At 43.3% G+C, this 24,752-nt stretch overlaps 1 protein-coding gene across 4 annotated transcripts in view; it reads right to left on the bottom strand.

Annotated features, from left to right (window-relative positions):
* Positions 1-698: 698 nt before the first annotated feature.
* The window catches only part of mid2 (midline 2), a 131,792-nt gene continuing 107,738 nt past the window's right edge, over positions 699-24,752 (bottom strand). For all 4 annotated transcript variants that reach the window (XM_030116392.1, XM_030116384.1, XM_030116377.1 and 1 more), the window contains 4 exons: positions 24,071-24,214; positions 17,983-18,144; positions 3,848-4,055; positions 699-3,515 (listed from right to left, as the gene is read on the bottom strand). In XM_030116392.1, the coding sequence (XP_029972252.1) occupies positions 3,095-3,515; positions 3,848-4,055; positions 17,983-18,144; positions 24,071-24,214 (935 nt within the window). In that variant the 3' untranslated portion in view covers positions 699-3,094. The remainder of the gene's footprint in view (positions 3,516-3,847; positions 4,056-17,982; positions 18,145-24,070; positions 24,215-24,752) is intronic.

Below are 24,752 nucleotides of genomic sequence, written 5' to 3'. Positions count from 1 at the left end.
GCTGCAAGTCGCCGAACATTCAGTAATAAAATATCATCTAATACAGGAGGCCCAACGACGTTGCTTCAGATCAGCGGATTATCTTTATCGATCGAAACCTTAACAGCTCAATCAGCAGTGATGAATGATTCACTGCACGCGGTGTCGTGTCAGATCTTCACCTCTTCATAGATTCCAGTTTAACTTTGTTACCTTACAATACTAAAATATTGAAATTGGCGTGTTGAAGGAAACACAAGAGAAAATCATGAGATGTTTCATCACGATCAATGAGTTGGAAGGTTTCTTATGTCTTTTCTCTATAAACACCTTTTCTAAAGCTCTCTCTCTCTACCTGCCACACAATCTCTTAAATCTACATAAACTCTAATATGTGTTTGATTGTCTGAATCAGCTTCGCAAACTGAATTTCAAACGAGAGAGAAAGTTTCGCTTCACGCTCGACATTCAAATCCAAACAAAATGCAAACGATGGCATGAGCTGCAGGTTGTTGTTTCGACCGTGATGGAGGACAAAAGAAAAGAGAAAAAAGGATTTGTGGTCACGATGGTCGGAAACAAATGTTGAGGTGAGTTTGGTGAGACGGTGAGCTCTGAAGATTTACTGAAACCACCCTGTGAACCGTGGGATCCTACAATGTATCATGCAATTCTCACGACGAGGCCAACCTGACCGGAGCCAGTCGTGTGTTGGAGAGTGTGTATGTGCGCGTGTGTGTGTGTGTGTGAACAATTTCACAGAGGAAAACACAATCATGCCATGACATTTGACACTGAGACAAACAGCAAATTTAAGTGTTTCGTCCCTCCTTCCCTGAAGTGAACTTCTTTTTTCTTAAAAAACAAAAAAAAAAAAACAACTTTTTTGCTCATCATCATTATTGTGATACAACTTCCATAAACGCCTTCATATTCATTTCCCTTTTCAAAGATCATTTCACCAAACGAGCAATGGAGAGGGAGTTTGTGCTGAAAGCACAAAAAGAAGCAAAACCTTAAAAAAACTAAAAAAAAATCTACAGCAGGGACTTATTGCAAAGTGCTTCCAGTCATCAGATAATGTGCGAGAACAGATTTAACAGCGTTTTACTGTAAAGCTTGTTTTCCACAATAAACAGAGTTACCATTATAGATGACCGACTATAAAATGTTCTGTAAATATGAGTGAGAAAATAAGTTAACACAACCAGTAGTAGTGCTAGTTGCCGCTCACTCTCCAGCTCCGTCTGCTTTCAGTACTCATAGAGGGGAAATAGTATTAATTCAAAAGTGCATCATGAATATGTTGCAATTAATAATAAAAGTAAAACATCTTTTTTTTTCTGTCATAAATAACACATTTTCTTCTTGTATTCAATAAATCTCTTATTATACAAGTTGAGTAGTCACATGGTGTCGATCTACCCCCTGCGATCTTGTTAAAAGAGTGACTGGGAGCAACGTTAAAATTTCCTGAAACCTGGAAGCTCTGTTCCCGCAATACAAACAAGACCCATCGGTCGAACTAGAAGGAAGATCAAGCAAAAAGACTTTGGCTCCGACTACTTACAGCCACTGAAGGTACTGCACATGAACAGAAGCGGCGGAGGAGCTCGAACCTGGCGTCTCCTTGATTTGATGTGAGTGACGAGTGTCAAACTCGGCGGCGCCGAGTCAGACAGGACTCACTCTGAGAGCGGCGATCACTGCCAGGCAATTTGTGTGACGTTTTGCATTATTACATCTGAATCTGAACCTGGAAACACCAGAGTGGGTTGTGTATAATGTGTGGGTATTGTGTGGAAGTGCAGAAATACGCAGAGGTATTGTTCTGAAGCAGTAATTTGCATAACTCAAACTCAGTGCGATGCTGTGGCGCAGTCTGAGTCCCTTCCAGGAAATCTATAGGCGACTATCTGGCTTCGCTTTATCTCCGGAGTGAAATCCAGCCAACCACCAAACTGCTGAACTTTGTTGCATAAAGGGAGTTCATGACACTATTTAAGCTTGGGGATGCCTCAGCTTATATGGATGCCTGGAAATCGGGTAAGGTCACAAGTATCACGTGACAAATGTAAAATTTTGTCTTCGGACAGCAGTTTGCATGAATCCATCTTTGCCCCTCGGACTGTTTGCAGAAAGACTTTCAGACAGTGAGAGAATCATGCCTGTATATAACGTAGCGCTGCCTGAAGGCTGAAAGATCACCAGCATCCAGTGTCGACTTTCTGATCTGTCTCTCAAATAATTTCGCCTGATTCTCTGATAATGCAATAGACTGGAGATGTAGATGCTCCTCTATGTTGAACAACATTTTTCTATAATTGTTCAGCAGTTTTCAGGTGTAGTTTGTCACATATTAGTGAATTTCAGCCCGTGTTCACAACTGAAATGCTCTCTCTATGACAGTCATGTCTGTAACCTGCTGTGAATGAGCCCAGTGACTTTTCAAATTCTTCTCCAGTTGTTTCTGATTTGAGGAAATTACTTTCCCAGACTTGTGAGACCAGTTTCGTTTGTCACTGCCATGAAATTCAAAATGAGAATAGCAAATTCCTGCCTTGAGTTTACGTTTAGTTAGGTTGTGTCAAAACGTTTAGGTAATTTAGGTCGAAAATCATAATTTTATCTTCTACATATTGCTGTATATTTTGTCGATACAGTTTTGATCTGCCCACGATAGAAATGTTCAAATGTCGTACCTTCAAATCTAGACATGGCTGATCTGAAGTTCAGTAGCTTGGTCTTCTGCCTCGAGTCAAAACAAGCAGAAAACCAGAAAGGAAGACCGTACATGGTCCTGAAAACCAGGAGTCCAGCCCCGCGATGACAAACTGAATCTTTTCATGTCAGTGACTCCATCAGATGATTTTCTATATATATATTTTCATGTTTGCAGTCAACAGACCTTGTTCTATTCACTCGTGGTTTTGGAAAAGAAAAGGCTTCAGATGAACAGAACTGACATTTTTCCAAACGGGTATGCATAATTCCAACACTTTCTAAATTCACAAGAAAGCAACTTCTTCACTCGTGAAGATAAAGGCGGCGCTCCGTCGCGCTGCACGCCGCCGTCTTTCAGCTCCCAATAAAGTCAAACCAGTCCCGGAACCAGTCAGTGGCAGGTCTTCATCCCCGTCAAGTACGGCGACTCCTGTCGACAAAGGCCCATCTGCTGCTGCTGCTGCTCTTGGAGATCCGACACGCCGTCGACGAAGTCGGGGACCGGGAGCCCTGAGAGTATCATGACCGACTTGTTCCAGATCATGAACGTGGGGACGACGGGGAGGAGGAAGGAGATCTCGAAGGTGTGGATGTGCTGGGAATTCATGGCGTCGTGGAAGGACAGCGAGTTGTTGTCGTAGTCCAGCAGGACGCCCAGCCGCCTCAGCTGCAGGCTGGCCTCCACCAGCATCTCCTTGCCGTCGTGGCGCACCATGAAGTTGTTGTTGCAGCGGGAGAACACCCACGAGGACGAGTTCTTGCCGCTCCATTCGTTTTTGGGGGCTGATTTGTAAGCCACGCCGATGGCGTACCTGCAGGGGAGGGAACATTTTGGAACACATTAGCGATCTGAGACTAGTGTCCGCCTTAATGACTCGCACAGTTAGGCTACCCCATGCTGAGGACACACAAGAAAGGCGCGGGCCCTTTGGGTCTTTCCTGCATGAAGAGGTCTTCTTCACAGCCAATTAGTGAAAAGAATATAATTAGATAACGGTATAAAGTGTGTGTGTGTGTGTGTGTGTGTGTATGGGGGTGGTGGTGGGGCGTTGTTTGCATAACAGCCTAGATTTAAACTCCCAAAAGAAAGATATTTCAGTTTACCAAGTCTTCTTTCCGGCTTATATAACGCCCGGTTTCTTACCATGTGGAGGCTCCGAGGAGCACCTCCCAGTAGTGGCAGCCGCTGTCAATGAAGACGTTACCGGCGGCTCCGTAGGAGCCCGTGCCGCTGAAGCGCTCCGGGGTGTGGCTTTTCTTCAGCGAGCTCTCGTCCTTCTCCATGGTCAGGCAGTCGTTGGACAGCCGCAGCTTCTTGTGGGCCGTCTTCGGGTCCAGTTTGAAGGGCTGACCTAGAAAAAAAAGACACAAATGAAGGCCTCTGTAATAAAATCACTACCAACGTGAGATAATAAGCATGTGTTCATGGAGCCAAACCTTCACCGTAAAGAACAAAAAAACAATTTGGAGTTTGGTTTAATTAACGAAGTCAGTAAATTGTGCTCAGCTTTTGGAATGACTGAAGTTTGTTGTGAAGAAGAAATATGAAATGAAGAACAGTGGGAGACGTTGGAGATGAGACGTTCAGAGTGAGTAAAAATATTCGGTTTTTGTTGGTTCTGGGCAGAGCGCTCAGTGAACCTGTTACAGTGAAACAGACATCAGTTCATGTTCAGGCCTCTACTCTAATGGGAACAGGAGACATTCTGCCCACCACATCTTTAGAAAAGGTTAGAACTGTAATAACTGTATTGCACCAGACAGTCAACAGTTCTCCTCCAAAGGTAATTAACAACCACAAGAAGGCCTTTCTTAGGAATGATCATCACAGTTTTGTGATATGAATATGGATTAAATGACAAATCCCAGACAATGTTTCTTTGCTTATATTACATATCAGTTTCTTCTTAAGTTGACTTGGTTATATTTTCGATCTTCGATGTCTGATTGACTGTTCCTTGAATTTAAGAGTGACATTTGCATTCATGATCCATAATAAGAATCAGGTTTATTTACAGTTCAGCAGACTTGGAAAAGGTTATTTTTGCCTTTCTGACACCTACACTTCACTGGTGTATAGTATATAATACGGAACGCTTTGCCACATTTCAAACAGGTATAATTAGAGCACCACCACACTCCTTGCTTTTAAAGTTTTAATTAGTTAGAGTCCTGCTTATTGATCTGAGCCTGCTTGGTACTAGAGATCCTCTAGTTAATTTAATTTTAATCTAATTAAATACGAGACGGCCCTGATCATAAAATGACTGCTTGTATTTGAATAAAAAAGAATGATTTTGCAGAGAAAAATATCGATAATTGATACATAAATAAAAAACACATGGACCTTAACAGTTGTTTTTAAGATGTTTAAATACCAGCAGTGGGACGTTGACACACACGTATGTAACTTTGTTGAAGTCCTAAGTCGTTTCAATTCAGACACTGCTTTAAATACACTCCAGCGTTTTCTGCTTGTGTCTGTAATCATTCTCACGCTCTGCACATTGTCCTCGCAGACACAAAAACACCCTCGACATTCAGCTTGTCATTGCCGTGGTAAGTCACTGTTCATCCGACTTATTACCACTGATAAGAAATGATGTTGACAGCTGATCTGAGGTCTGTACTATCTGCTGGAGAAGAACTCTCAGCTGCTAAACACTGCTCTCTGTTCAGCAGCCAGTCCTCAACTGTGTCTGTCTGCCATTTTGGGCTGATTCTCAGGTGGAAAAAAAAAGACAGGAGATACCACGAGATCAAAGGGTGAAAGAGCTGAGAATGGGAATAAAAAATTAGAGTAAGATTTTAACTGAGAGCAGCAGCTAGAGAAGAAAATAAATAGAGAGTGGGATGAGGAGTGCTTGCAGAGAACTCACAGGGAGAGACAGAAAAGGAGAATGTTTGAAATACAAGGGCGAGAGAGGAAACTTCAAAGCTTCATGCAGCCTTTGGTGAAAACATTTCATAACAGCGGAGGAAGCCACACGGCATTTTTCCTCTGTGCCTCCAATCACACAGACTTGGAAATTAGCTGAAGGAAATAGCCTTCGCTTCCACCACAGTAGGTAGCAGTTGGGGCTATTCAGCGGAAACGCTACTATCCGACTGCAACAATTCAGTTTGCAATGACACCAGTAATTTGGGTGTAATGGGTGGAAAATTGAGAGGGCGAAACTAGGTGAGTGGCAGAAAGAGGCGAGCTAAAGAGGGAGCAGGAAAGGAGAAGTTGAGGGGATAATATGAGACTGAAGATTCAGCACAGGAACCCTTCTTTGCCTCTCGATGTCCGCCTATGTGTGTGTGTGTGTGTGTGTGTGTGTGTGCGTGTGGAGGCTTCATGGAAGTCAGCCACATCCCTTCCAGACCTGACATTTAACTCTGACACCTCTCATCTCATCTCTCAGCCTCCCTGAGCCTCCCATGGCTTAATGAGCGACACAATGAGGACCCCGACTCCTCCTCCTCCCCTCGCTCTATCTGCCCTTCCCTTCATCTCTCTTCCTTCATTCTTTCCTTCTCATCCCCCTCTATCCTCTCTCCACTCTCGCACACTCCCCTCAAATAATCTGCGTGGTGAGTGTGTGTTACTGCGCGTGGATATGAGACGACGAGGCCAATGTGCTGCTGGCAGCCAATTACATTAATGCGCTCTCTTCTTTGAACTGCTTATCGCTGCCAGCGCAGCCATTTCCAAACACTGGGGCTCTGTCATGCCTTTCCAGGGGATGACTCCTGAGAGCCCGGGCTGGGCCCGAGGTTGGGGAAGGGTAGACACACGTGATGGCAGAGGACAAGCAGACACACACACACACACACACACACACACACAGCTTCGATTACAGCCACAAATGTAGACGTACAGTACAATAAATTGCCAAGTACCGATGTTTGGCGTCCAAGGAGAAAGTAGGGCGGACGACGTTCGTGTTTAAAGTGCGGATACTTGGTATGTGAGAAATGATGTGTACGCAGAGTTATCTGAGCTGAGCGGGGCGCTGCTATTGAAATGGCAACTGTAGTAAAATCATCCATCTTCTACGGCTCTTTATCCAACCAGGGCTCCTGGAGGCTGCAGGTGAAGGCTGGGGACACCCGACACAGCTCCGCCTGTAGTTGTACTGTGGGAGGACGCTGGAGGAGCCACACTAATGGGAAGAACATGCAAACTCCACATAGAAAGGCTCGGATTTAGGGAGGTGAGACTGCTAATCCCCACTGATGTGTTTAGTCAATTACGGCTGTACGTTTTCACACAACCTGGTCTGTGATTATCAAACACTTACTTCATGCTCTGTTTTAAAGAACCGGTGAGCGGCGCAGCACATTTCCACAAGCGTCCCACTTAAATTTACAGCTACTTGACATCAATCTCAGTGATTTCATTATATAAAGTCCTTCAGCAGTACTCACTCACTCTGACTGTTGTGAAGTATTTTTTGATTTTGAGGCGTTCTTCTTTTATTCCAGAAACAGATAGGAGTAATTCGTCCACCGCCGAAGCTCCCTGGTGTTTTAGATTTGCTATAAAATGAACAGACCTGGGGTCAGAGTCAATGCACTGGGCTGGTGTTTGCTGTGAGCACTCAGAGAACACGCCAAATGTGATTTCTCGGGGAGCGCTACGCTGTCAGCCAAAAGAAGAAAAGAAGGCGTATGAGGAGCGCTGTTTTATGAAAGAAAAAAAAAAAAAAAGAATGTTTACATCTAAGAAACTAAGAAAGCAGAGAATCCCTTTCATATCGGCTGTCCGAGGAAATAACACACAAAGTTTACATGAAGTTGACCATGAAACTGTGTTGATGCTAATTGCTCCCAAAGAGTATCCCCAAGATAAACACACACACGCCCAGTCCGCTGTCAGTTTTCATCACACAAACAGTAAAGAGACTGAAACAGCACATCCTACAGAAAACAGATCCTTTTTGGGGGGAAGTGACTGTGATTGGTCGGCGTTGGCCCTGCAGTGATACAGTAGTAATTAGAGATATTTCATAGAGCCTGCGGAGACGATAACTGCTCTCTGCTCGCTGCCTTGAAGCTGCACACTGTTAAAGACTTGAAGGTCTTTAATGGAGACTTGTAAAACACAGAAGAAAAAAAAAACAGCATTAAGAAGAAAAAGAAGGGAGAAAAGAAAAGAGACTACAGTTGGGGGGACTTCTATAAGAAGTAATTTTATCCCAACTTCATTCTGTTGGATTCTTGTTGAAATACTAGCGATGGGACGGCGTCGGGGTAATTGACTTTTTTTCAATTCACTCAATTTCGCTCAGGCTTCTGCGTTCTCCTGGCTCACTTTTTCTTGCAGAGGGATGGAGTGAGCTGCTTCTGTAATGAGGGGGATAGAAAGAAAAAGATCCATTTTACTGCATAACCAAACAATTACAGCAGAAGAAAGAGCGGCATCGGGGACGCGCGGCTCTCCTGACACACCCTCAGTCCAACACAGCCTTCTATCTCTGCACTGCTTTCTCCATCTCTGTTGAACATCCAAAGGAACTGCCCGTCATCAAAATGCACGCCGTCTTGGCTTTTAATTGTGCGATTCATTTGTAATGTGGTGCGCAACCCAACGGTGCTGATGACTCCTATTCGATCGACATGAAAAATGCGTCAATCACCAAACATGACCGAGGACAGTCGATAGCACGATCGGGACGTGAAGTGCTCAACAAAACTACCTGACTTGTATTGCATCTTGCCTTTTGCCTTGTGAAAAAGTGTTTTCACAGATCTCTGGCAAAAAAAAAAGAAGAAAAAGTCCATGAGTCGTGAAAAGCAAAGACAAACAGCAGTGCTTGATCTCTCCCAGCTTCACCCTTTAATGAACTAGGGAGAGTCTTCAGAGACCAGTGCTAGAAAAATAATTTTAAGTGAAGCTTCTGGGTCTACTTAGAATTTCACTGTGATTAAGAAGCCATTTTTGGAGAGGAAGTTTCTCTTGATGATTCGTTAGAGTAAAAGCATGTGAAAGACTTTTTCCTCAGCCGGAGCCGCTGTTCGGGGCTCTTAGCTGCGTGTGTAAAATTTATTCATTCATTTAAACAAAGCCACGGTCTCAGTAATATAGGTCATCTCCTCTGGAGTACGAAAAAGCTCTGAAATGTGCTGCATTGCAGGGAAAAGTACACAATGTGGCAAAGCAGCTCTGAAAGAGCTGCTGATCAATATCGAGCTTTCAGCTGTCACATTCTGTGCCGCTTGTCATGAGAAAAAACTAAAAAAAAATCTCAGCCAAACAGCTTTTTAACCCATCTTAAGCCAACAGTTTCCTCCCGACACTTGTTGACATTTTTATGGTGGACTAAATGACAAGTGGTGGTTTGAAGCAGGAACAACAGTATTTGTTAAGCTCAAAGAGGCGAGTCACAAAACACAGAAATCCACCGCCTTTATTGACTTCCGATGCTAAACATCAGGTGTAAAATCGTAAGAGGAAGCATCCCATTGATTTCTTAGTGAAGAATGACACTAATAAAACTTTGTGTTTGGCTGCTTTCACAACAAGATATTACAAGTTCAATCTTTACATGCCAGACACACACTGTCTCACAGAGGAACTTAAACCTGAACAGTGTGTATTAATATTGAATAACCTGTGTAGTGCTTTTAATGAAGAGTTGTTCATTTATTTCACGAATAACAGCAGGAACAGCGCCATGCACAAAAGATTACCCTGGAATCAAACCAGCGACCAGTCTGAATGCACCCAGTGCAGCATCCACACAGCACCACTGCGTCGTGTGTTCGACCCCTCCTCTCCGATTTTACCCTCTCCCTCACCTCTTCCTCACACTCTCAGCCATCTCCTCTCCACCTCCAACTGTTTACTTTAGGGTCTGCGAGGTAGCTTGAGGCCTGTCACCAGAGATGCATGCTGGGTAAATATTATTGCGAGTCCTGTAAAGAGAAGAGAGATGTGTACCCCTGGAGGACAGGGGTGGTGGTGGGGGGTGGTGGTGGAAGGGGCACCTTAACGTGATATTTCCTGCCTGGATTTCAGTGGCACACCAATCATAGAGGCCAGGATCAGAGAAATACTCAAATACTGTCGGTACGCGCACCCCCCCTACACACACACACACACACACACTCTGGGGTGCTTGCCGACTCCCCGCTTGGTACACACAATATGGACGCCCAGAATAGTTTACCAACAGACTGGTGAATATTGTAAAGTCAACAGTCCAGTGTTTGACTGTCAGAAAAGTAGCTGCCTGAAGGACGGCCAGCATGCATTCAGATGAGCTTTTGTTTGGACAGGAACAATGTGCTAACCTAAAATAGAAGCCAGTCCTCCAGAGAACAACAATGAAGCTGCTAAATAAAGGCATATCGGAGGCTGTATTTATGCTGTAGGTGCTTATCCTTCATTCTATACTTTGTGCTTCAAAATGACAGACGTGCCGGTTGATGTATGGAGGTTTCACTCAACCGTAGAGCAAAGTACTGCAGTATGAGAGATGCTGATTGTTGTGGGAATAAACAAAAATACACAATCATGCCTTATTTGAGTAAATTATAAAACCTCACAGTGTGGAAAAAAGGCATTAAACCAGAGCCGATGCTTTGAACATGTACTCTTGGTGTACATGAGAATAAAGAATATTGAACATCAAAAGTTTCCACTGAGTCTGAAAAAGTAAGAAACATCTTTAAAAAGGTTGTTCTTCGTCTGGGAACATGGACTGAATTTGTAGCGGGAAAAACTCACATCTTGTGTTTGACTTCCGCCTGCACCCGCAATCAAATCAGACAGTACGAAGAGAACAGCCTGCTTTTTCTGACCAGAGCTGACAGCCAGCGGCCTGCAGTGAGGAACAGAACTCATTTGAAAAATGAGAATATCCAGGCAGGAAAAGACGCTGTGCAAGATTTTCCTGTAAAACCAGTGAAAATAACCTGTGAATACGGCTCATCCTGAATTCTCTGGCTCTGTCCCGATTTACCAAAATCCTTCCTGCAACGACAGTAGCTTTCCCGTTGATGTGAATTCATTAATAACAGACAGACGGCCAATTAAAAAAAAAAAAAAAAAAAAAAAAAAAAGCTTAAACAAGAAACAGTCTATTAAAAGCTGTCTAAATTAATGTGGATTCTTGTTCCCGCAGCCACCATCCTAATAAGTTGTGACCACACTCAGATGCAAACATAAATCAATTTCATGCCAGCGAATGCCTGGAAATATGGCGCTCCTGCCACGAATGTAATCATGCTGTTTGCTTTTTTCATTCTGAAATGATTGGATGTTTGTGAATCATAATGGTCTTCATTATTTGCATTTATAGTGAATAAAGGCAGGGATATCTTATACATTTGAAATATTAAAAATAAACATGAAAAAGCATGAAAGCCTGTATTTTAATTGTATCATGGTGCATTTCGTGCAGACTGAAGAAACTGAAACCAGCAACCAGACTGGCACAATGTAATTTTACTCACCTGTGTGCATCACTAAAGCCCAGACTGTATTATAGGGTAAAAATCACTGGACTGAGGTCGCTTATGTCTGCAGACACTCATCCCTGCAAAGAGCTATTTGGTGTCTTCTATTCGCTTGACGCTCTCCCTCTCTCACTCTCAATCCGTCACTTCTCATCACCTTTCGGAGTCACTCTCCCTCTGTCTCTTTGTCGTTCTCTGCCTTCATTTTCGAGGATAGCCGTGCAGAAACCTGGTTGCGGCCCGCGCCGGGGTAAATGCAGAAATGTGGTCGCAGCGATGGAAGGTCACCGAGGAGCAGGCACACATGTACGCCCGCTCTCTCCTCAACTGCCTTCTTCTTCATCATACTTAATTCATATGTTTTTCAAGAAGCTGTGAGTTACTTCACATGTTAGCTGTGAGCATCTAATAGGGCGGCGATACTTCTATATACTACAGCATTAGTGCCGCTGCTCTCCTTCAGCCACTTAAGGGTTCGATAAGTGGTTTCATTGGAGTGACCTAAAAAGCCCCTGAAAGCTTTAAGACATGATTTTGAATGTTGTCTCAATCAAGTCAACTGAAATGCATCAGGCAGGATGTGAAGCCATTAAAGGAGTACTCCACCCATGTAGCGCTGCACTTACACCGGACTGTTTTAAATAAAGATCAGAATCTCTGCAGCCGAACCAGAGAGGGTTCAAAAAAAAAAAAAAAAGAAAAAGAAAAAAAAAACTTTGCCGTTGTCGAAGCTGGTCTGGTGGGCTATGCTAGCTTGAGCTCACGAAGCATCTCGGCAAACACAGATGAGGAAAAGGCCACAGGGATGTTCTGGGTTAACTGCTCTCCAGATCTCTTTTTTTGTTTTTTTTAATGATTGGTTTGTCTGCTCCAAATGACGGCAGATAAAATGAAGCAATCAATCAGCTTTCATGCAGCCGACTGCGGAGCCGCAGGAGGGTCCATACAGCGTCTCTGAGGAGGACCTATTCTGTGAATCCTCCTCTAATTTCTTCAAGTGCCAACACATCCCTCATCCTCACGACATACATTAATATCCTAAGATATGCTAAACACTACATCTCCTCGGCGCATGTTGTTCGGGCATCATTTAATGAGAGGAACACTTTTGCACCGACACTTGAGCTCTGTGGGGCTGATTCCGCAGCCTCTGCTGAGACCAAAAGGTGACAGCATCTTGAGAAAAGCTTTAGCTCTGGGACGAACTGACAGATGGCCTAAGATTGGAAACTGGCACCAGACTGAGGGATCATATGTTGTAGCCAGGGGTAACAGAGGACCGTGTGCCAGGAGAGGAGCTGCTGAGGACACGACCAAGAAACATGGAGAGGCAATAAAAAAGGGGCCTGGACGTGGTTCGGTCTTGTGAACTCTCGTACAACCCTGTCCCAAAATCTCTCCCAGCATTCAAGCTTGAATTGTTCCCATAAACCTCCTTTCAGCACTGAAGACAATACTAAGATCTTCTGTAATGCCTCGGGGACCGGAGCGTACATTTATTGAGCAATGAATACATAATACACCCAGTTATATTGCTAATTGTTTTCTCAAAGTCAAACTGAAGAAGGTTTTGATGCTCTGGCAGCTTCTAAAAGAAAAAGCGGCTGCATTTAGGAACTAAGTAACTGCTGCTCGCCATCCATAACTGGCGTTGCAGTGTGCATATGCAGAGGAGTCCGTTAAAAAGACATGGAGGTGAGGTATGGCTCTCCAGGACCTCGGATCGCTGTATGTCACTGAAATATGACGAGCTTAAGCTAAAAGCCCTGGGAGCTTCTCATCCAAAAAAAAAAAAAAGAAAAAAAAAAAAGATGGATAAACCTTCCAATCTAACCACAGGGGGAGAGGGACACTCACCGAGCGAGGAAAGAACTTATAGTCCTCAAAAGAGTGCTACTCGAATTCATACAGCGAGAGAGAGAGGGAGAGAGAGGGAGAGAGAGAGAGAGAGAGAGAGAGAGAGAGAGAGAGAGAGAGAGAACTCTAATAAGCCTGTCAAAGCGAGATAGCTGTGATAAGTTCTGTTGTGACCCATTTAAATCCGAAAACACCGCTCGTGCCGCACCAAAACAGATGAGTGAGGCATTTAATCTGAACGCCGACTCCTCTGACAGAAAGAGGGAGGAGGGAGTGGGAGAGACGGGACAGGAAAAAGAAAGGGGCACAAAGACGCGTAATCAGCCTGACACAGAAACACAGGGAGCAGGTGCCAGAGCGAAAACCACGAGCCCGTCGTCACAGATAGGAATATTAAACGGTTTGTTGTTATTTTGAAGGCTCGTCTGAATCATTCCAGAGAAAAGGAACGTCGATCAAAGGATCTGCGGATCCCTGCTAGTGTTGGTTGTGGGTGGACAAGTTTTTTTCCCCCTGCTGCCGACGGCACAGTTACAGGATGAGGAGTAGTGACAGAGAAGGGGAGAGAGCGGGAAATATCCTGTAGGATTCACGTCAGCAACGCACAGTGTAACAGAGTATACAGCAGGCACTGCACTCGTTTTTATAATGTGCGAAAACGTCGTAGAAAGCGTGAATGAAAATGCATTCACAACAGTTTTCGTCTGGTTGATGGTTCTAATAGTTTGGCAGCTCACGTTTATTTCCTTGCATGTGCAAAAAATTCAGCATTCATGAGGCGCCTGACGTGAGCCACGGCAATTATTTCTGTCACGTCGAAACAAAAAAAAAAAAAAAAAAAAAACGCTTTCAGGGAGAAGGCGAACTTTTTGTGCAGCTTATTATCGAACTGTTGTGAAAGTATTCATCATTGTACACAGCGCAGTGTAATGTCGTCTCTCTGAACCGCCTGGCACCATTTGGGAGCATTTTCAATGATTACCTTTTGCCTATAAAACTTAATTGAACTGAAAACCACAAAACCTCAGTCACAGATGAATATACTAATCACTTTGTTGTTATTGTGAAGCCGCGTCTGAATCATCCCAGAGAAAAGGAGCGTCAATCAAAGGCTGAGGAACACTGCTGGCGCTGGCTGTGGGTGGACAAGCTTTTTCCTGCTGGTGGCACGGCTACAGGACGGGAGAAGTGACGGAGTGGGAGCGAAGGCAGGGAGAGCAGGGATTCTTCTTTCAGGTTTCTGCCACATCAGTATAATCAGTATGTTTTAAAAGGTTCTAAAATATTGTTCAGCTTCATTACAGAGGAACAATCTGGTTACAACAGATGAAGTTCAGTCTGGTTGGAGGCCTCAACGGGACAGAAAGGTTTCTCAAAACACATCAGCATCACTTTCGTGTGTTTTATTGCAAAATCTGCGCAACAAATGCAACTAATTCTGGAAAGCTGTTCGCTAAGTCATTCTCTTTAGTCATGTCTGGTTGTACAGAAACCGTGACAGAGCCCGCAGCTTATTATATGACTAATCTAAACGTATTCATCACCGTGCATGAATACATCTCAACCGTCTGTCACCTCTCAGCAGCATTTTTAATGATTATCTTGTGCCAATAAAACTTTAGTGAAGTGAAAATGAGGAGAAAGCGGAGGGGAGAGCCAGGAAGATAAAGCCAAAGAAGTGTGTCTGGGTGATACTTGGATGCTTTTCAAAGTACCAGATGGCGGAGTCATATAGAGATGAAGAGCAGGAACGCTGGAGACGCAGGAGTCGTATTTTCTACAGGCCTCTAACCACTAATAACAATAAAAAGTCTTAAATTTATGTTACGAACAAAAAATGGAAATGGAGGAAATTAGAATTATACCTCTGTGTCTTTTTTAATGCACATCAAGCCTCTTGTTTTAAGTTATCCAAGGATTTAATACTGAAGCATTTTATATACAGTGTTCCCTGAATGTCTGAATGAAAATAGGGGAGTTGCACACGGAACAACGCGACACATGAAACATGAAAGATTTGATTTCAGTAATGTCGTTTAAAGAAAGTGTAGCTTCAGGTCTGAATCCGTGTGCGCATGCATGGATTTCAGTGCTACTATCATTACATTTTTTTTTCCAACTTAAAAAAAAAAAAGATCCCCATATAAAGTGTGAATTCAGTGAGCAAAGCCTCCACTTTGGTGCTCTTTAAGTGTTTTTCTGGCATCACTCTGGCGAGCAGTGGCTTATTTGCACATCTGTGCGCTAAAGAATAACATTATCCCTCATTTGGAGTTATGTTTCTGACCACCTGGCCAATACATGTTCAGTTAACTCTGACCGGCCTCCAGGGACTCCTTGGGGGAATATCTGGATCATTACCTGCTAAATGCTGCATTACGTTCTCAGTGAGTCTCTAACTTTTCAAAGGAACTGCAAATTTTAAGTGATAATTGCCTGCATGTTGATCGTTGGGAGTCGCTCTTTTCACTATTTCACACTGAGTTAGCGTTGTCATTTCATCTCTTAGGACTTTGAAGGTAACGTAACAATCGTCGTCGGGCTGCAGGATGGGTCAGGAGTTGGTATGGATGACTGCTGAAAGTTTTCATACACTGCACTGTTTGAACGTATCACCAACAGTTTCGTTAATGCAACAGGTTTTTTTTTGCAGTTGTCATCCTTTGTGTGCATGCTTGGTCTTTTCTTATTTTTTTCTTCTTGTTTTAGTGTAAAACATGGCAGGGTAATATGTAATATGACAGATTCATGCACGTTCTTCCCGTCCCCTACGAGGGTTTTATTTACACACAAATGTTTAATTGACTGGTGATTCTAAACTGTTCATATGTGTGAGAGTGTGTATTGTGTATTTGTCTCGTTCTGTGTTAGCCCTGTGATGGACTGGCAGACTCTCGGGGGTGTACCCAGCTCCTCAGCCAATGGCCTTGGCTTCAGCCTCGCAACTCCGGTCTGGTCAGAGGAGATAAAGCACGCGGGTAGACGGGTGAATATCTCACTACGCCTCTGTCAGTAGATCAGCAGATTTCCTTTATAAGGAAATGTATCTGAAACCAGTGTCAGATTTTTCTTGACTAAACATAAACTCTTAGCTACCAAAGCTAAACAGCGTTTATATTTACGATAAATTTCAGTGTTTTATACACACAAATAAGAAGCACAGATCATTCCGGTTTGCCACACACACTCTTTTGAACCAGCCAAGCGTATCCAGATAATTCTAAAAATGACAACCAGACTCCTGACAGACGCTAAGAGGAGCTGGCACATCACATTTTTCTGCTGCAATTTAAGATTAACTTTAAAATTTTATTCAGCACCCATGGGGCATTTCTTAAATTAGCAATATAACTAAAGGTTTTAACTCATTATGAGCCACGATCGAGCCTGAGTTATGATGTTCATGAAGCAGACTGCAGATGTCAGGGATATTATCTTTCCTCCTGATTCAAAGCCTTCTTTCTAACCACCTTTGTCATCTCGCACATTTGTTCCGTACTTTTCCGAGGGTGATTTCTGAGTTGAGTATGACCTGCATGGATAACTGTATGCATTCTTTTCTTCAGTAACTTTTTTTTTTCCTTTACAGTGTATCGTAACAGGGATAGGAAAGATGAGTTCAATGCCAGGGCATCATTCTACAGCGGGGAATCCAACTTCAAGAGGGAAATGAGAAGGAAAAAAAAAAAAAAAGAAAGAAAACACAGACAAGGAGAGACAATGACAACTGAAACTGTATTCACCGAGTAGGAAAAACAACATATATGCAAACAGGAGGAAGGGATATGAGAACAGAGGAAGAACGAGTGCCAAATAGGAAGATTCCTCAGTGCGTCGAAACTCCCAGAAAACTTTGGTGTTGTTAAAAAAAGAAAGATAAATGAGGGCGAAGAATCTACAGTTCTCCAACAGAAAGGCGACAGCGGTGCTGATGTTTAGAGGAGCAGGTTTAAGCTCTGCAAGACCAGAACTGATTTAAATGAGTGGAAAGTGAAACACAGAAGCTTCCAGCTTTCCTACATTTTCTACAAGTGCATCGAAATTTAACCACACGAGCTCAATACCAAATAAATGAAGGTCCTGCAGTCATGCTTTGCTGCTGGCTACAAGAAAGCATGAGACATTATATGTGGACAGATCGTAAATGCAAACACAACATGATTCTGTTTAAAGAGACTGTAACTCCAACGTGACATGTCGTGTTTGGGTATTTTAACGTTCAGTGTGCTCGCCATGCTAACACAAACAAATAGTCGCTAAAACTGTTGTGATGGTGAAGATGAAACAGATTAAGAATAGTCCTCATACTTCTACTTGCCCTAAATTTCATTATCCTTGATGCACTTTCAAAGTTAACACCAGTGCGTTTATAAATTTCATGAGCATGCTTTACTTAAAACCCTGAATCCTGTTGACTTCGCTAATGTAACGTGCACTAATGGCACACAAGAGAATTCTGCTGCATGCTTTAGAAGAAGCGGACGTTTCGAGTCTCACAGCGTATTTGAAATTAAATATTCACCATGAGGTTTGATTGAAACTAAAACTATTACTTTAAAAAAACCAGAAGCAAGAAAAGTGAATTAAGCTGCATGTAGCTTTGGCAGACGGGACACTGCGTCTTTGTGCCAGAAACAGTAATCTACTGTAACTGCACAGGAGCTGCTTCATTTGAAGGAATTACGCTGATTTGTTTTCTTGTATGAAGATGTAGCTGTAAAATTGTCAACTTCTAGAAGCCACGCCTACATCAAACACTGACATGGATACAAGTGCAAGCAATGCGACTCCACTACGCCGCCATGCAGCTTCTCAGAGAAAAAGGTTTGAGGTGCGAGTCTTTAAATTTTGTTCCCTGAACACTGCAGATGTTAGAAAAAGTTTTAATCATGTGGAATCTCGAAATCAAATCGGCAAGGCTTGTAAATATTGAGGAGAAGAGCCGGTGGAGTTGTCACACGGGTCTGCACTTACTGTTGGTTTTGAGGCGAGCTGGCTCACTGTTGCGGCTTCCCGCCTGGTTGATAGCCTTGACAAAGAAGATGTAACGGGTGCCACTCTGCAAGCCGTGCACCGTGTAGTGGTTCTGCTTGATGTTGGGTACGATCATCCAGCTGTCTGCAGAGTTGTACAAACCTGGCAGAGCCACAAAAACACACAAACACACACACAGCGTGAGTAACGTTGGGGGGGGGGGGGGGGGGAAAGCAGAGCCGCGGCGAGTCCTGCTGAGAATCTTTTTTTAGTGATGTTCAAACGATCAAAAACCGTTCTTCCCCCAAAATCTAAACAGAGCAACAGCGTTATTTTGCTCCAAAACCTCAAGTGAGTCATCACACAATAAGAAGCTCGGAGACCGCGAGGCTCTCAGCGCCATGCAACATTTATGTGTACATACTGATCCATCCCATTACCTTTCCATCAGGTTTATCATGACAAGCTCCCCCGAGGCAACATTGTGTGTGCACACAGCTGAAACTATCAGCCATTAGGCGCACGGCACTCACAGCATAACAGCAGAAGTAAGCGCCTCGGGCCAGAAAGAGTGTGATAGCCTTTAATGTTCAAATGTATGGAAACGTGGGCAGTACCAACATGACCCCAGCTGGTGGGCGCTTTGATTCCAGGCTGTTTGCGGCGTATAGCGGGTAAGTAATACCGCCCGAGCTCTGCCGCCACCTGCAACACAGTCTTTTCAGTCTGTGGGACGGAGCCGACTGCGAGGGCAGAAAAAGGAAATTTCCTCTCAGGACTGAGAAAAGGTTCGTCCTTCACCCCGACTCTTGTGTGAAATGATGGCGATGAATTTACACATTAGCATCAAAGCTGCTTTCACCTTTACACCTGACCCGACGTGTTATTGTTATTACTCAAGAATCGACGGAGTGATAATTTCTGACTGTAAAGATGAAACATCGTGTTGCGTACGAGCTGCTGTGAAGGCTTACAGGGAGAGCTGAAACAGATGCTGCAAGACAAGCTATGTTTGGCGCCACCGTGCTCGTGCTGGATGTGTTAAAACACAAACACGGTGCGACATGTTTCTGCTGTAGCTTCCACACGCTCTTTTTTTTACAAAGATTTAAACGGAGCTGCCACAAGAAGGCAGGTGAAATCAACACTTTCGGCAGTCGACTGCAGAGCATCTCTCATCCAGACAGAGTAGCACACACACATTCACACCTGCACGGGCAATTTGGAGTCAACAATTAGCATCAAATTCATGTTTCTGGACTGTGGGATTAAACTGGAGTAAATCTGAGTAAATCCATGCACATGGAGAACATGTAAACTTCACACAGGAAACAACCACAACATGGATAATTTAGTCCGTGCTTTGAGGTGAGTGTGTTACACTTCTCTCCAGCCTGCAGACCATCTATAACCTTGCACCCATTTTTTACAAACCAAAAGCAGGGATTAAAGTGATGATCGGCTTTTTAATATCAGTGACACGATAAATAATGTGACGACTTCTGTCCAATGGCAGATGTTAATATTTGTAGAGTTATAACTGGAACAACTCTTTGATTGTCTCATCTTTCCCCAAATCCCTGCAGGATTACAGGAAAATGAAAACCCTGAAAAGGAAGGAGAGGCTCTCAGGGACACATTTACCTTGTCCCCTCTGGTGAGGATGCACGGTGAATTATTTAGCAAGATGGCAACACCATGCATAAGTAATGGCTGAAAGTCTGCTTGTAAATATAAATACTTCACAGGACGCAAATAAGGCCTTTAAAAGTGAGGCTGCTTTAAGAATGAATGAGGGATTGAGACTCCCATTACATTTTTACAGAAGCTTTTCTCTGAAAAACTTGAAGAGGTTTAAGACAGAAGTGAGCAGAAGTTGAATTTTTTTTTCTTTTTTTTTAAATGTGTGAACTATTCACAATAGTAAATTTACCTCACAGCGGTCTCTGTGCAACTGAGGCGACCAACTGAGAAACAACCGCTGCAAACCAAGTCAACGGAAGAAATAACTTTGCTGCTGTTTCCCCCCACAAAAACACCGCTGCTCTACTGACAGCTGTCCCTGTGTCGCTCTGAAATCTGCGCCGCCCACCTGTCATCTCAACCGCTTTCTGTAGAAATTAGGGAAGCTACAACGTTAGGTGGGCTTTCAAAAGGAGATAGAGGAGGAAGATGAGGGAGCGGGACTTCACGCAGCTTTCCATTTTTAAAGCTTTTGATCTGCGTAGCACCTCTCCGTTTTCCCGCTAAATCAAATTAGGTCAGTACACAGCGATGTGCAATTGCTACTTCTGCCGGTGAAAAGGGGGGCTTCCCGACACCGGCTGCAAAGCTGTGGAGAGCATTGTGACTTCAAAGTGTGGTGGAGGAGAGAGCGAATGTGCCAAAGGAGAACAAAATGGGAAACAGAGAGGCCAGGGATGAGCGCGTGTCTCGTCTCCAGACAGGAATCCAGTGTGGGGACGTGGGTGTGTGTGCGTGGAGGACACACTGACACACAGGGTGTGTGTTTGATGACGCAACATCGAGTTAATGGCGACGTTTGTGTATCTGCGTGTCTGAATGTTGAGTATAAACATGACAGCTGTCTTATGATAGAACGAAAAACGCTGCTCGGTTCACATGCTTCTGTTGTTTTTGCACTTTTATGTAGCTTCACTGGCTTTAAAAAAGAAAAAAAAAAATCTCATTATCATTTCATCCAACATCCCAACCTCTCCACAAAGATTGATCCTGCTGATGCTGTAACAGATTCCCTGTCGAGACGCACATAAAGGGAGATTTTACCAACCCCCGGGCTGCCCCGACGCCCACGGAGATTCTGCTCCTCACCTGTGATAATCACATTAAAACTTCCCCACAGGCGAGTGTTTATGAAAGACAGGTGGTGGCGGCGGGGGCAAGCAGATATTACTCATGTGGTTATCATGCGAGCTGCCCGCACAAAAAGCACAAATTGGCAAAAAAAATGGTTGATGTCATGTGGAGGTGGAAGCAGGTGTGAAGAGTGTTTTTTATTCCAGACGGATACGGCAAAAAGTTCTGATGCTGAGCAACACAGGCAAACTGTGAGATCAATAATGAGACTAGTTTACTGAACATCAACAATTAATTTTGCTGTAAAAATGCTGTTTACAGTACTTTAAAGTTGCATTGCATCTATCAGGAACATGCATTTGTGGGATGAGCGGCAGAGCTGTGTGTGTGTGTGTGTGTGGGTGGCGAGAGCAGGATGTGGAGCAGCGTGAGGAGGAGGTGACAGACGGCTGGCAGCTCGCGCTTAGCAAACGGGAATTAAAATTACAAATATGTTGTTTCTTCACGCTTCAATCATCCAATCCAAGAAAAAAAAAACAGTAAGAAAAGATGTTTGACATTGGAAGAGAAGATTCTCTTCTAATGCATGCTCCCTGCAAAATGGAGCACTATTAAAATGGAAATGAACAGGCTTTACAACGGAGTTTTTTTTCCCCCCAACAAAGGGACATAGCTGCAACAAAGATGGCCCATTTTTGTATGTCAATGAAAGTTGTGCAAGAAAATTGAGCAGAAAGTTTTCTGAATCATGATGGAGTTCTATATTTCTACGTGTTGAAAAATAACCGCTAAATCTTTGAAAACCAGTTTTAACTGGTGAACCGCCCTCCTTACTCCCACCTGCCCAGAACGCTCACATTCCAGCAGGAATAAAGGTTGAGGACTGTTTCTGCTGTGGAGTTTGCATGTTCTCCCTGCCAGCTGGGAGTGAATTACTTGAAGATGAAAAGGTTTAAAAAAAAAAAATTACTCCCCAAAAAAATCATAATCAATAAAAATATGAAACATTTGGAATAAATTTGTCGAGAATGTTTTTGAAATGCAATACATCAAACACTTGAATGCAGTTGTCAGATGCATTCACACACTGAATATGACTTTTAAAGGGACAGTAGCTCCACAGCTGCAGCTCAATATATCTTTACTGTTGCCGTTTTTGACTTTCTGACATTCCTTTCATTTCGCCATGGCCCTTGGCTTCAGCGGTTGATTCTATTTTCTGCAGCTTTGCTTGGATGATCCTTCAGAGGCAGGAGTTCACGAGACCCCGCAACCCCACTTCTCCTCGCCGAGGGACGGCCGCCGCTGAAGATGTGGCCAATCGAGAAAAAAAAAAAAAAAAAAAAATCAGAGAGACAGGATGGCACTCGAGTGGGAGCATTTAGCCACTTGGAAAGTTGGAGGAAAATACTATGGTAAAAACTGAAGTGGCATGGCAGGCTAAATGGATTTCTCTCTTTCTCAGTTTCTCCTATGAATCTCTGAGGACTCCGCGGCGGCACGCGGCTGAATGTCTGAGTCACTCAGTCTATCGCCGCTGAAATGCATCCTGATGTTTTAAATGGCTGGGGCACTTGAGTCGCTTGGCGAGATGGAGAAATGTCAGGATACACCAACGGCAGAGAGAAGAGGAGCTGATGACAGGATCAAAGAGGGGCTGAAAAGAGAGGCACAGGTGTGTGTGTGTGTGTGTGTGTGTGTGTGTGTGTGTGTGTGTGTGTGTCGGGAGGTGCATGCTTGAATGGGCTCGATTATGTACATTAATCACATCCTCCTCATGTCAATAAGAGGTAATTTTCACCACCCCTTTCTGCCCATTATCCGCTGTGATTTTCACCTGTTCTCCTGTTTATTTCCTCCTCCAGGGTTTTTTTCTTTAGCGATGAGAGCCAATACAATCCTTCCCTAGGATATTATCTTTGTGCTTGTCATTTGAATTTGCTGAGAGTAGTTGTAAACCGTTTATTTTATTCTTGTGGAATGTTTTTGATACTGTAGGAGGAAATAGTCGCTTATAAGACTTTTACACTTTCATGGAACACCTGGGAGTCTGTTTTCGGCTCGATGTATCGCCTTTTTCAGAAGCTTTCCGCAGGATTAGATGAAGATTAATTATTTTTCTTGAATTTGAGACAATCTCAAACCTAATTCAATCTCTGACCCTTACTGAGCTGGAGGAGTAAAATATTACCATCATGACCTACAAATACTGAGAACTGAAAATTACCTTCAACTTTAGTGAAAAAATAGACACATCATGGAAATGTACTTTTAATGCACTACTTAAGCTGAAAATGCTTTAAAAAAATACAAATAAAAAAGCAAATTCACCCTTACTCTGGTTTATTCAGCACTGAGGAAGCTTCTGTAGCTGAATCAATGATTTCTGGGTTACCAGTATTACGACCATCTGCTGCTCAGTTTAGAGTCGCAGCGCTGCCTTTTGACCTCTATTTTTGAAGAAACAGAGAGAAACAGTTGTTGCGTTACTGAACCGTCTTCTTGTGGTCCACAACCTCAACGCCTTGGCGCTCCCGCTTGAAGTCTCCAGTTCTGGATTTATGAGTTGCAAAGACGAGTCGTCTGCTGTGAAAATGATCCCGGCTAATAAAAACTGCACCTCCATATGGAACAAGAGAAACTCTCAGCGAAGAACTATTCATCACGGCAGCACTTATCCAGATTAGGCTGGTTAAACTCTGACAGACATGCTAGCAGAGGGAAAGGCTTGTAAAATATACCTTATATAAATAATGGGGTTTTTTACAGCTCTGAGACACAATGAAATGGTTATGGTACAGGGATAAATGAGAGGGCTTTAAAAGGGCAGCTATAATTTCATATCATCACTTTTTGTGTCTACAGCATTTTCACATGCTTAAAGTGAAATTAGACATTTACAATGTGGATCTATCTGAAGCATCCCCTGGTGTTGGGAGTGTGCACTGTATGGCCTATTTTTTATAATGAGTCGTCTTGATAACTCAGCTCTATAAATACTGGAACGGAGGACAACAAAGACCAGAGCTGGACAGAAAAATCTAGGTTATTCCACACAGCATGTATAATATATGTTAAAAATGAGTCAGACTAATGATGTCTCCTTTCTCTGTGTAAAATGCCGAGTGGTCCGTGCGAGGCTTGTGTTTGTGCATGCGCAGATCTGTGGACGATGAGCAACAGCAACATGATATGATAAAACCACATTCCAAAGGAAACAGTGAGGCTTTTACTTTGTGTTTTTCAGTATCTGTGTATGCGTGCGACTCACTGATGAAGTTGGTCTGGCCGGTGTAGATGGTGTACTGCAGCTCGTAGGAGGTGACGCTGAACTCGTCCTCGGACGTCCAGTGAACGGTGATGGTGTCGTGAGAGGCGGTGCACAGCTCGTCTCTTATGGATGGCGGGTTGGGAGCTGAATGATCAGGAAACAACAAGACAGGGCGAAATACAGTCTGTGAATGGTAACAAACAGGGTGCAATATGCTGGTAGGAATGGGAGGGTGATACAGTTTCATCTTCCCTGCACAGTGATTAAAGCTTCTTTAAACACAGAACAGCAAATAATTCTCTAAAAATCTAAGTAAAACAGAAAAGTCAAAGTAGAAGGCATGGCAAATCCCTGACAATCCAAATGTATTTATAACTTATGATTTAATTTTCTGTTTGTTGGATAATAATATTACTACATTAAATGTAATGATGCAATGGTTATGTTTTCGCCATTAATTGTACACTGGTCATGAAGAATCTATTTCATTTGATATCATTAGCTTTTTCTTAGAATTGTGTTATATTACAGACACATTCATGTTTACTAATGTATCAAATTTACTTCACATATACTTTTCTGTAATCCTGCATTGTATTCTTATCAATATCTAGAAATAATGTGCTTTTAAGCTTATTCCAAGGTTTTTTTCATGTCATGTAAACTGATCATTTCTTTGATC

The sequence above is a fragment of the Salarias fasciatus genome, chromosome 2 (genome assembly GCF_902148845.1).
Source record: "Salarias fasciatus chromosome 2, fSalaFa1.1, whole genome shotgun sequence".
Classification (NCBI taxonomy): Eukaryota; Metazoa; Chordata; class Actinopteri; order Blenniiformes; family Blenniidae; genus Salarias; species Salarias fasciatus.
Note: the sequence above shows the minus strand (reverse complement) of the source record. Positions and strands in the feature narration are given on the sequence as shown.